Source organism: Theropithecus gelada, chromosome X, assembly GCF_003255815.1.
Source record: "Theropithecus gelada isolate Dixy chromosome X, Tgel_1.0, whole genome shotgun sequence".
NCBI lineage: Eukaryota > Metazoa > Chordata > Mammalia > Primates > Cercopithecidae > Theropithecus > Theropithecus gelada.
The window spans coordinates 58,185,657-58,197,855 of NC_037689.1; the positions used below are offsets into that span (position 1 = coordinate 58,185,657).

General features: G+C 34.3%; 1 protein-coding gene across 1 annotated transcript in view; it reads left to right on the forward strand.

The window, feature by feature from the left end:
- CFAP47 (cilia and flagella associated protein 47) overlaps positions 1-12,199 on the forward strand; it is a 434,654-nt gene that overhangs the window by 269,721 nt on the left and 152,734 nt on the right. The window contains exon 46 of the mRNA XM_025371837.1: positions 11,644-11,840. Coding sequence (XP_025227622.1) covers positions 11,644-11,840 — 197 coding nt within the window. The remainder of the gene's footprint in view (positions 1-11,643; positions 11,841-12,199) is intronic.

Consider the following 12,199-nt stretch of genomic DNA (forward strand, 5'->3'; position numbering starts at 1 on the left):
GATTTGTTTGGGGAAAGAGCTGTTACCATCTTTGTTTCAAAGTTAAACTATAAGTTCCTCCCAGAGTTATTTTGGCTCATGCCCAGAAGTAAACAATGATGGCTTGGAGGTTAGAAGCAAGATGGACTCCGTTAGATAAGATTTCTTTCACTATCGTTATTTTCTCATTTATAATTTTTGCAAAGGTGGTTTTAGCACGATCCATCTTTGCGATACATTTATTTCTGTCACGTCTGTCCCAGCACTCAGGCATAGGTTTCTACTTTATTTCTTAAAAGCCTAGTTTGTTTCTGCCAGCTCCCTCCCTGGGTACTGGTACACTCTTCCTGCCATCCATCATTGTTCTGGATAGCCCTAGGCCCCTTAAACAGGAATCTTTCCCTCAACTTGGGATCCTGGGTCTTTAACTGTGGAATTGGCTTCTTTTATACCAGGCTTACCCATTTCTTCTTTTCTCTGTGCGACTTGCCTTATTTAAGCTTGCTTCTTACTTTAGATAAACCCTGTGATAACTATTACTTGATAGATAGGCCTTTCTCCTGCTGCCCTCCCATACCTATCTTCTCATAGTCAGAGTCTGTACTTTGTCTAGTTGCAAATATATGTCCTGTGTACTTTGTTTAGTTATAAATATATGTCCTACTAACATTTTGGTTTTCTGCCCAATCCAAATTCTTTCCTCCTACTCTGCATGCACCAAACTACAATGACACTTGGTTGTGTTCTATGTTATTTTTTAAAAATACACTTTAAGTCAAATAATGTAACATAACGGATTCAACATAATTGTAATATCCAAGACTGCATATATTCTTTGTCCTTATAGTTTTAATATATTTTCAGTTTGATAAATGACTCACTTTGCCTTTCATTGCTTTATATTTATAGACATAGAGCTGGCAAGTAAAAAAAAAAGTGAACTTTAAAAAAGTTGCTTGTTCTTTCTGTTAGGTCTTCAGTGGTAAACATATGCTCTACAATTATATATTTAGGGAGGCATTTAATCAGAAATTTCAGTAGTCTTTTCCATTATTTTAAGTCCTAGAGAACATGCTGATTATTGGCTTGCTAGCAGCTCATTCATACTAATTTGCACACTTAGTAAATCAGTCTGCAAGAACTTAAAAATAAACTCTGTTCAAAACAGATTTTATATTTAATACAGGACAATTAGAGAATGTTTATGGTATTCAGAAATGAAAATGCGGAATACAAAGTTAATTTGCTGTCAGCAATCCCTTGCTTCTTTCCGTATGGAGGGATTAATTAGAAAGTGAAATCTTACGTCAGTTGTTTTCTTTGGGTAATTTTGTCTTCTTAGACAATTATAGAAAACTTGCTATTTAAAATGCTATCAAGCTAGAACTCCTTGATAGGTCCCCTTCTAATTTTTCATTAAATGACCCATGAAGGCCTACAGAAATCCAAAAATTCAACAGCAGCCAGTCATTTACATGTATCCTATGAGGAATTCCCAAAAATTACCACAACTGTAGGGGATTATGTGGAGGGACATCACTCTGTCAGTAATGTGTAGAATCTCACATGAAGATCTGGTAGTAGTGGTGGCAGAGATGGGAAGAGTCTAAGTCAGTTGTGGTGTATTTTATTGATGAAAAAGCCAAACTCTGTGAAATATTTGAAGAGGTTTATTCTGAGCCAGTATGAGTGATCATAGACTGGAGAACAATCTCAGGAGGTCTTGAGAAAGTGTCAGAGATGGTCGAGTTACAGTTTGGTTTTATACATTTTAGGGAGGCAAGTTACAGGGAAAGACATAAGGCAGTACACGTAATGTATACATTGGTTTGGCCTAGAAAAGCCAAACATCTCAATGTGAGGATAGGGAGGGCTTATTACAGTTATAGAAGGATTCAAAGGTATTTTCATTGGCAATTGGGTTAAAGAGTTAAGCTAAAGACTTGCAGTCCTGGAAAGAAATGCTTGAGTTAAGATATATGGAGTTGTGGAAGCCAAGGTTCTTGTTATGTAGATGAGGCCTCCAGATAGCAAGCATCAGAGAGAATAGATGCTAAATGTTTTTTTTTCAGGCCTTAGAAGGTATCAGATGCTTAATCTCTCCTAGATCAGGAAAGGCCTAGATGCATTAATGAAGATTCTCTACAGATACAAAATTGTTCCCACAAAATACAGCTTTTCAGGGCCATTTCAAAATATGTCAAAGACATGTATTTGGGGGTAAAATGATTTTATTTCATTCAGGGTTTGTTATTTGCCATGTGATGCTATACCAGAGTCAGTTTGGAATTTGGTATCTTATTGACACAAAGAGTCTGTTTCATCAGTCTTATGATACCTATTTTAATCTTAATGATGGTCAGTTGTGTCTAAACTCCAAAAGGGAAAGGATATAGCAAAGCGTGTCCAACCTCCCTTTCCATTATGGCTGGTAATTCAATGTTTCAGGTTTCCCTTGGCCCAGAGGGGGTCCGTTCAGTTGCCTAAGTGGTTGGGGTTATATTTCTGGTTGTAATATTATTGGTGGGACAAGAGTTTATTGTGAAAGGAAACTAAATCGTGAGGTCCCAAAATCACTACGCTAAAGGGAAAAGTCAAGCTGGGAACTGCTTAGGGCAAACCTGCCTCTCATTCTATTCTAAGTAACTCCTCTGCTCACTGAGATAAATGCATATCTAATTGCCTCCTTTGGAGAGGCTAATCAGAAACTCAGAAAAATACAACCATTTGTCTCTTATCTACCTATGACCTGGACGCCCCCTCCCCGCTTCGAGTTGTCCCACCTTCACCCACCTTTTCAGACTGAACCAATGCACATCTTACACCTATTGATTGATGTCTCATGTCTCCCTAAAATGTATATAAAACCAAGTTATGCCCCTACCACGTTGAGCACATGTTGTCAGGACCTCTTGAGACCATGTCACATCACAGGCGTGCATCCTCAACCTTGGCAAAATAAACTTTCTGAATTAACTGAGACCTGTCTCAGATTTTCACGGTTCACATTATTGATTATAGGTTGAGTAACCAACATGGAAATCCAAAATTTGAACCTTCCAAAACTCCAAATGCTCAAAATCAGAAACATTTTGATCACCAACATGGTGCCACAGGTGGAAAATTTCACATTTGATCTCATATTAAGTCACAGTCAAAAGGCAGTCAAAACTTGTTTCATGAACAAAATTTCTTAAAATAGCATGTAAAATTACCTTCAGGCTATGTGTATAATGTGTATATGAAGCATAAATGAATTTCCTGTCTAGACTTGGGTCCTATCCCTAAGTTATCTCATTATGCATATGCGTGTATTCCAAAATCTGAAGAATTCTGAAATCTAAAATACTTCTGGCCCCAGGCATTTCAGATAAGGAATACTCAACCTGTTAACAGGAAGATATATATATATATATATCCTGTTTTTTATATGTATACCTATATATGTATATGTTACATATATTTTTTTAAGATGTAAATTTTTCTTTAGATCATTACAAAACTGTCAGGGCATGAAAAACCAACCAAACAAGTACCCTACCTACATTTAATAGGTAGATGCTTGTTTGATACAGGAAATGGGCCCAAGGGCTGCATATTGAGTTACCTCCATAGTTAGAACTAAGAGATTGCTGTAAAGTAAATATGGAATGAGTTGCTCTACAAGTGACCACCTAAATCAGATACATTTCTTATCTTACTAGGAGCAAATGAGAATAAGGAAAAGCAGAAACAAAATGTCTACAATACCAGAAGACAATAGAAGAATACCTAAATTTACACATAGGTAGATAGGTCATAGTGAAACCATAGAATGGCAAAGATAAGAGAAATTTCAAAAAGCAATGAGAGAAAAATGGCAGATTATTTATAAAGGAACAAAAATTATACTGAAGGCAGAATTACCAACAGTAACATTAGAAACCAAAAGACAATAGCATTATAGTGCTGATGAAAATTAACTGCCAGTCTAGAATTTTATATCCTTGTGAACTATCACTCATGAGTAAAGATGAAATAAAAACATTTGTAATTCAACAATGAACTTGAGACCATTTAAAACTCAGAGATTTTGGTAAAAGAACAAGCGTAAGCCCTCTTACTGCTGAAGGAAATTGAATTCAGAAGAGAGAATTGGGGTCTAAGAATAATGGTTACTAAAATAATCAGTAAATGTGGGTAACTCCCATGAGGATTTGACTGTAGAAATAATAATAAGAATAAATGATTCAGGTGTTACCAAAACAAAGTGAGCTCAATTACTAGACAACAACTTTATAAGGAAGGATTTGCCATTATAGGCATGTAAAGTTCTTACATTTTAGGAACCAGGGTTGAATTACTGTAAGGTTTTTTATGTGAAGTATAGATGTTGAATATTTGGGGCACTGAAAAGTATAGGTATAGAATGTATAATTTCTAAACCAGTAGAGGCATAAATGAAAATAAACAAAACTTGATAAATTCAATAGAATTCAAGAATAGAAAAGAACAAAATAAAATGGGATAAAGTGTGGCACAAAATGAAATGTTAAAATAAACACAAATATATCATTAATTACAATAAATATGAACAGACTAAATTATAAAAGGTGATATTTAAATGTAGCTTTATACTGTTTATAAAATTTCCTGGTAAAATATCAAAAAACCTATACCAGGTATTTACTAATCATAAAATAGCTGGCATAGATATATTAATATGAAAACAAGTAGACTTTGTGGTAAATAAATGTATTACTTAATTTAAAAAGGGAAAAGTCCAACTTAGAGAAGAAACTTTGAAATGATTTATACCTAAACACATATTCTTGAAATATATAAAGCCAAAATCAATTAATGTAAAAAGAGAAATGAACAAATTCTAAATTACAGTGGAAGATGTTATTAGACCTCTCTCAATAATTGGCAGATCAAGCAGACAGAAGGTTAATAAAGCCCTACTAGACTTAAACAACAAAATTAGTAAGTTTTCCTGTAGCTCTTAAGGCTAGCGTGGCTGTGCTGGTAATGATTGGCCATCCTTGCCATTTACATACTACAGCACTCTGGTATCTGTCTATGACCTTCTTTCCCTGTGCTTTAGGGTACCTGGGAGAATGTGCACTTACAACTTTTCAGTAAAATCATTCAGGGAACTGCATACCAGTCTGCCCTTCTGGCAGATACTTACAAACTTCATGGGAAGGCAAGTCCAGTGCTCTCAGGCATTTGAGGTTGGTCAGGTAAAAAGGGTCATATGACATTCTTTTAGCATTCCAAATACTTTTCATTTTCCTTCCTCAATTCCTACTTCCCCTCTCCTTTAGATTTATCCTCCTTTTTTCTTCTTTTCTTCCTTTCTTTCCTTTTCCTTTCCCCTGTCTCTTCCTATCACTCTTTGTCTTTTACCCCCTAAGTATTATATTATTTTAAATCTCCTTGGTGATAGAAAAGGAAAAGTAGTTCAACCTCTTTTTAAATAATAAAATCAATTTTAACCAATATTTAAAATATTGAATTTGTCAATAGTAAGTATAGGTTTTTATTTTAAATTATTATTTTATTGAATATTATAATAAATATAACAATTTAAGCAGCTAGTCCATTTTAGAATTTTTTTTTCTGAGTGAACCATATTAAACAAAATTTCTACTAATAGAAATTTTTTACAAAATAAACACTGTCAATTTTTTAACTGCTGAATTCTCTTTTTAATGTCTATGGCTACATTTCATATTTTTATTAAAGAAGAAACAGTAATGAGCAGTTGTTAGCACACAATCAATCACTTACTTTTCTAGAGTATTTGTGATTCAGATACTCATGTGCCTACAAAAATATAATAACTAAAATGGGAAAAAGTTCACTGTACTTGTGATATGGTTTGGATTTGTGTCCCTGCTCAAATGTCATTTCAAATTGTAATCACCATATTGGAAGTGGGAACTAGTAGGAGGTGATTGGATCTTAGGGGTGGTTTCACATGAATGGTTTAGCACCATACTCTTGATGCTGTACTCAGGATAGTGAGTGAATTCTAGTGAGGTCTAGTTGTTTAAAAGTGTATAGTACCTCCCCCTACTCTCTTCTCTTACCCGTGTTCCTGCCATGTAAGATGCCTGCTCCTGCTTTGTCTTCTGCCATGATTGTAAGTTTCCTGAGTCCTCCCCAGAAGCCAAGCAGATACTTCCATGTTTCCTTTATAGCTTGCAGAACCATGAGCAAATTAAACTTTTTTTTTAGTTAAATAAATTTCCCAGTCTCAGGTATTTCTTTATAGCAATGCGAGAATGGCCTAAGAGAGCAGGTAAGTTAGTCTTTTGACTTATACAATAGAAAAAAAGCCTACATTAAGAGTTTTTAGTAATAGGTGGTGGTGTGATTAACAAATAGGCCAAAAAATTCTCTAAAATATAATTATTCATGTTTTCTTATAATAAATAGTATACAATTATGTATGTACATGTAGTAAATATAATTATTCATTCTTGATTATTCATTTTCTGAATTAAAAGCTCTGATTACTGTTTGTTAATAATATACCAAAAACAACTAGAGAAGGCAGTGTTCAGCTTACTATATTACTTAATCTCTTCCATATGTTTGATGTGTTTTTATACAATTATGACCATTAAGGCACAAACAAGTCTAATAAATTAGTTAATCAAATTATATTCTATGAAGCCCCAAAATTCTTCTGAAGTGCTTTGGCTTCTCTATAGTGAGGCCATGGAAGTAAATGGGAACTTCTAGCTCCTCATTCTACTTCAACCAGATCTCCAGTTTCCTTTGTTTTATATGTTAATTCAATGTTAAATATTGTTCATACACAGTACATCTAAGCCAGAAAATAAAATTTTTTGAAAGCTATTAATCAAATCCCACTCATTGAAAGAGATTAAGAAGTTTGGAGGAGTGTGCGGGTTGATAAACTACTTACTGGGTACTATACCCACTACCTGGGTCCAATATACCCATGTAAAAATTCAACACATGTACCTCCCTGTATCTAAAATAAAAGCTAAAATTTAAAAAATTATAAAGTTAAAAATTGTTTAAAAAATCGATGTTCTTAAATAGTTGGGAGGATATTAAAATAATGCTTATATCTTAGCTTTCACAACTATTTTTAGATGGCTTTCAGTTTTAAAATCACATGCCAAAAATATCTGGGAGGGACTACCTTGTATCCATGGGGGGAAATAAACCCTTTTCTGGTATTAAAAATATATGGAGTAAATTTAGAAAATAAACTTGTGGTTGAAAAATGAAAGGAAAAAAAAAAAGAAGTTGAGTTTATAAGAAACCTTAAGTTGTTTGCTTAAGGTCTCACAATGTAGAATTGGAACCAAAACTGAAAAAAGAGGGTTTTTAACTCTCAGTTGATTTTATCTTTTTCAGGTCACAAGTTTTATACATGTATCTTTCTCTGCATTAGTGCATTGTAGATTATTACAGTAAAAGCCCAAGTTGATCATATCTGCCTATACACAGGTTTTGTATAGTCTCCCTTTCCTCATTGACCTAGTTGTGGCCACGTGACTTGCTTTGGACAAAGGATCATTTAGGAATGGGAAAGAGGCAGATATTTGATAGCTTCTTTTACATTAATCTCTTTTTTGCTGCTGGTAATTCTTGTGTACTCTATGAAAAAGGATTGGGCTCATCTCATACAGGATTAGAGTGCTCAAGGACAGAATTCCCAGCTGAGATCCAAAGACCACAGTCAGTACCCAGGATATATACAGGTCAAAATATCCAGGTAGTACCATGTGGAGATGATAAGCCGTCCCAAATGAGCTCGGGCCACAGAATTATGAGCAAATGAATGATTGTTGCTTTAAATCACTAAGTTTTTGGGTAGTTTGTTATGCAGTTGCAGCTGAACAAAACAATGGTATTGATCTTTTGTTCCAACTATGACCTATTCTAGGATCTGAACATAGTATATTTTTATGGGTTATTTGAAAAACTGTAGATAGCACTGATTTCTTACAATAACCAAAGTTAAATCAAATGATGTAGTCTTTACTTCAAGAAATTCTTTCTTTATGTTTCTTTATTTTCTTCAGTAATTGTAATTTTTCAGTAAAGTTACATATATTCAGTTATCTTTAAATATAGAATCCTGACAGTTGCCACACTTGTAAAGAAAAGATACAGGTTAACTACATCTAAATTGAGTAGGGATGAAAGGGACAGATCCAGATAGTCCCTAACATTTGTTATGGCCAAGTCAAGAGTTCAAATGGAAGCCCACATAACATATGTCTACATTTTAAAAACTTACAAATCAAACCAACACATTTCAAAATAGAATACATTCTATTATTCTATGTAAAATACATTTTAACAAATCTAACTTTATAAGAACCTCTAAATTCAACCAAGTTTGAATTTAGAATTTTTGGACTCCTCAGAGTTTTGCACTAGAAAATGACAGCACAGGGTAGCTGCGTGCTATTCAGGTGCCCACACCATTCTCTTCTGTCTTTCAACTCTAACATGCACTCTAATGGTTCTTATGTTTAAACATGTGGATATGTCAGCCCACACACTTACTCTTGGTCCATACCTTCCTAATAGTGACCTCTTAGTTACTGCACAGTTCTAGGAGTCTTCTACTAGGAGGACTGACCTAGGGAAGAGTCTTGTGAAAGCACTGTAAACAGGATCAAGGAACTATGGATTGTGAATTATAATGTCTCATGAACTTGAACCATGGGTGGTGCTGGGATCTATATAGATCTGCCCCATTGGACCCATGTATTTCTTGCATGTGCAGAGAGGCAATGCCGGAGGAGGATCAGAGTAAGGCCCTAGAAAGCATGAGACCAGGACAGGAACCTCTGTATCCTGGGATTTAGGGCATGTGTTAAGCTGGGTAATTCCAACAGCAGACCCTGAGATCTGGTCTTGAGAGCAAGTAGTTTGAGAGGTGATCTCAAAGCATAGGTAGGGGAGTGGGAGACTGCAAAGAGAAGAAACCGATTCCGGGGGTTTTAATTAACAGGTTATCATTGCAGGCAATTGGGGCTCAGTCCCACTGGGGGCCTCTGGAAGTTGGTGTCAAATTTGCCTCAGAGTTCTTCTAACCAAAGGGCAAGAAAACAGGTTTTTTTATTCGTTTGTTATTTACCAATTTTGATCAATTTTTGGTTTGGTACTGCTCCTGCAGGCTTTTACTACCACATCTGGATGATCTATGTGAGAACTGAGTACCATTCTTTGTTTAGAGAGAACTTTCTAAGGAGGAAGTCACAGGTATCCATAAATCCATGCCCTTTAAGGCATACTTAAAGGGGACATGTCAAGGCATGGACAGCATTTGCTACAGTGCAGAGTTGGAAATAAGTTTAAGAAAACATGTCCCATTATGATATGATGGCACAATGTGTCCAGTAAAATTTCCAGATTTCTGAAGATCAAAATGATTTCTACCTCTGCTAGTTTACATCTGATGGGGACCCAAATACTGTCAAATAAATATCTTAACCCAGAAGTTTTTAAATCTCTTATTTGTAATATATATCACCCCTATTTATGTTTCTGATACAACTTAATAAAATTATTTTGGATATTTAAAAATGAAACAGATATTGATTTATAAATACATCATCAAAATTAAAACTATAATTTCCACAAATTCCACTATTATAATGGGTTTCCTTTTGGATTTGTAAGGGAGAGGGGCTGACATTGTGTAGTCCTTAAGGTCCTTGCTCATAAACATTTCATGAGTTGGAAAATGCACACTTAAGAATGTCTTTGGCTTTAACTTTCAGGCTCAGCAATCATTAGTAAATGAACATCTTTTTTGGAAACAGAAATGTATAACATAAAGCTCTCGACAGAAATTTTATACTTGAACTTGTGCGTTGCAATGATTGTGTAGCATTAAAGAGCTAGACGTTTTTTATCTTTGATGAAAACAATAGATATTCTGCAATTCTCAAAATTTTCTGAACAGTTTAATTCTCATTCAAATAAAATAAATCTAAACAAATAGAATTCTATTTAAATTACATATTCTAAATATTTTTATTTTATTCTGTTCATCTAAGAAACAAAATAAGTTCTCTTTATGCCTGTTATTAAAACAACAAATAATTTTCCATGCTGATTTGTTCTATTGAAATTGCCACAACCCAAATACCTCTCTCAGGATAAAACTAGTCGATTAACAACAGATAATAAAATGTGCCTGAAGTCCTTTTTGCCAAGAAAAAAATGTATTCTAAAATTAGGTTTATACTTGACTAGGATGGAACAAAAATAACATTCTGAGAGCCTTTGAGAGTAACTGTTTTTTCCTCAGACCAGCTGATGCTCTTGGACTTGTTGGATGTAATACAAATTTCAAATGTTATCCATTATCAGCATGTTTTAATATGTACTATTAAATGTAACATTATACATTATATATACTGTATTACATATAGCAACATAGACATGGAATATATGCTATATAATATTCAATTAATGTAAGGTATAATGTATAACATTACATAATGTATACTTTATAACACACACACATAAACTCTTGTTTGATAAAGGATTTAGGGTAGTTAATGTTCTTGTATATAATGCTCTTGTGTATAAATGTTCTTGCATATCTTGGCATATAAATTTCATTGTATTTGAAAACAACGTGCCACCTTTCACATTTGAAGTGTTCCCTGCAAAAGAATTAAAATTATAGCCATTTAATGTCATAATATGTGTCTGGTCCATTGATTGATATGCTTGATTTGTTTTCTTGGTTTCAGAGAACTTCCTGCCACAGAATTAGGCGTCAGACGTTTTTAAAATCATTTGTTGTTCGTTGACTATTTAAATATTTTGGCATTAACCATGAAATTTGTATTATGTTCTTATACTGCATTCTACTTTCGGGTTGCCAAATTTTTATAACTATTTTCTCACTTTATGGAAGCTAAGAAAATGGTGACCTTCAGAGAAAAAGTGGTGTTGCCCGAAAGGAAAGAATGAGACTAGATAGCTCACCTAGCATAGGAAGTAAAATTAGCTATTAACTTAAGATAAATATTATAACAGGGTGTTATGAGAAGTGTTAATTACACATGCCCCTTTCTGGTCCCATTGGTTATTAACTATGAAAAAATTATTTCTATCTGCTAGCCAAGTTGCAAATTATTTTGATTGCTGTGAGACAGAGCACCTCGAAGTCATAGAAATGTGGCAGACAGTAAAGCCCATCTAATATTGCATATATTTCCTTATATCTCAGCCCCCTTTCAAGTAGGTAGAGTCACATAGCTTGGTCTTGCCAGTTAAATGTAATGTGCATATTGATTTTGAGCTGAAAACTGAAAAGTCCTTGAGCAAACTTCCAGCCATTCCTTTTCCCCTGACCTCTCAGCCAAAGAACAGAGATGTTTGTTATGGTACAACTGCAAGATGGTAGTATCTTTCACAGTAGGGAGTCCTGAGTGACTTTGAGGAGCAGACTGTTCTCTGACCAGTTCAGTATATATACTCTAATTGATAAATAAGCTTGCATGATAAGCCCTGGAGATTTAGAGGTAGTGTGTTATCCCAGCGAAACCTATTTTAGGTTACGCAGTACAATTTAATATAATAATATTAAATATTGCTTACTAAGATGAATTTTAGGTTTTATAGGATTTTAAATGAACTGTTTTAAAATTATTTTGATAGCTTCAGATGGATCTGTACCACTTCCTTTGCAATTTCTTCCTCTCCATCCTGGACGCTACCCTTGTAAAATTTTATTGAAATCAAGGTATGATGTGCGTGCCTATTATGTTGAAGGTATGGTGAATGAAGAACAACCAGAGGCCAAATTTGAGTTTGAAACACCAGTATTTGAAGCCCTTACTCAGAATATTCCAATAGTATGTATAAACTTTTTTGGTACCTTTCTTTATTCATATTGCCACTGTGTCAAAGTCCTCCAGATGTCTCATCTTGAACTGTTACAAATTTCTGATCGTCATATCTGCTGTCAATTATTTCTTCATATTTATGTCAGAATCTCTTCCTAAATATAAATGTTATTCTGTTACTCATCTCATCAATCACTTCTGCTGGATCTTTTTGCTTAAAACAATTAACTCCAATGTCCTTAATGTATCATTAAATTCATTCTTGCTTCACAAAGCAGAGTTATGGACTCTCAGGTCATTCTACTCTAATTTCTGTTGTGATCTAATACTTGGTTAAGATGTGTTCATAGGCACTGAGAGCAACAATT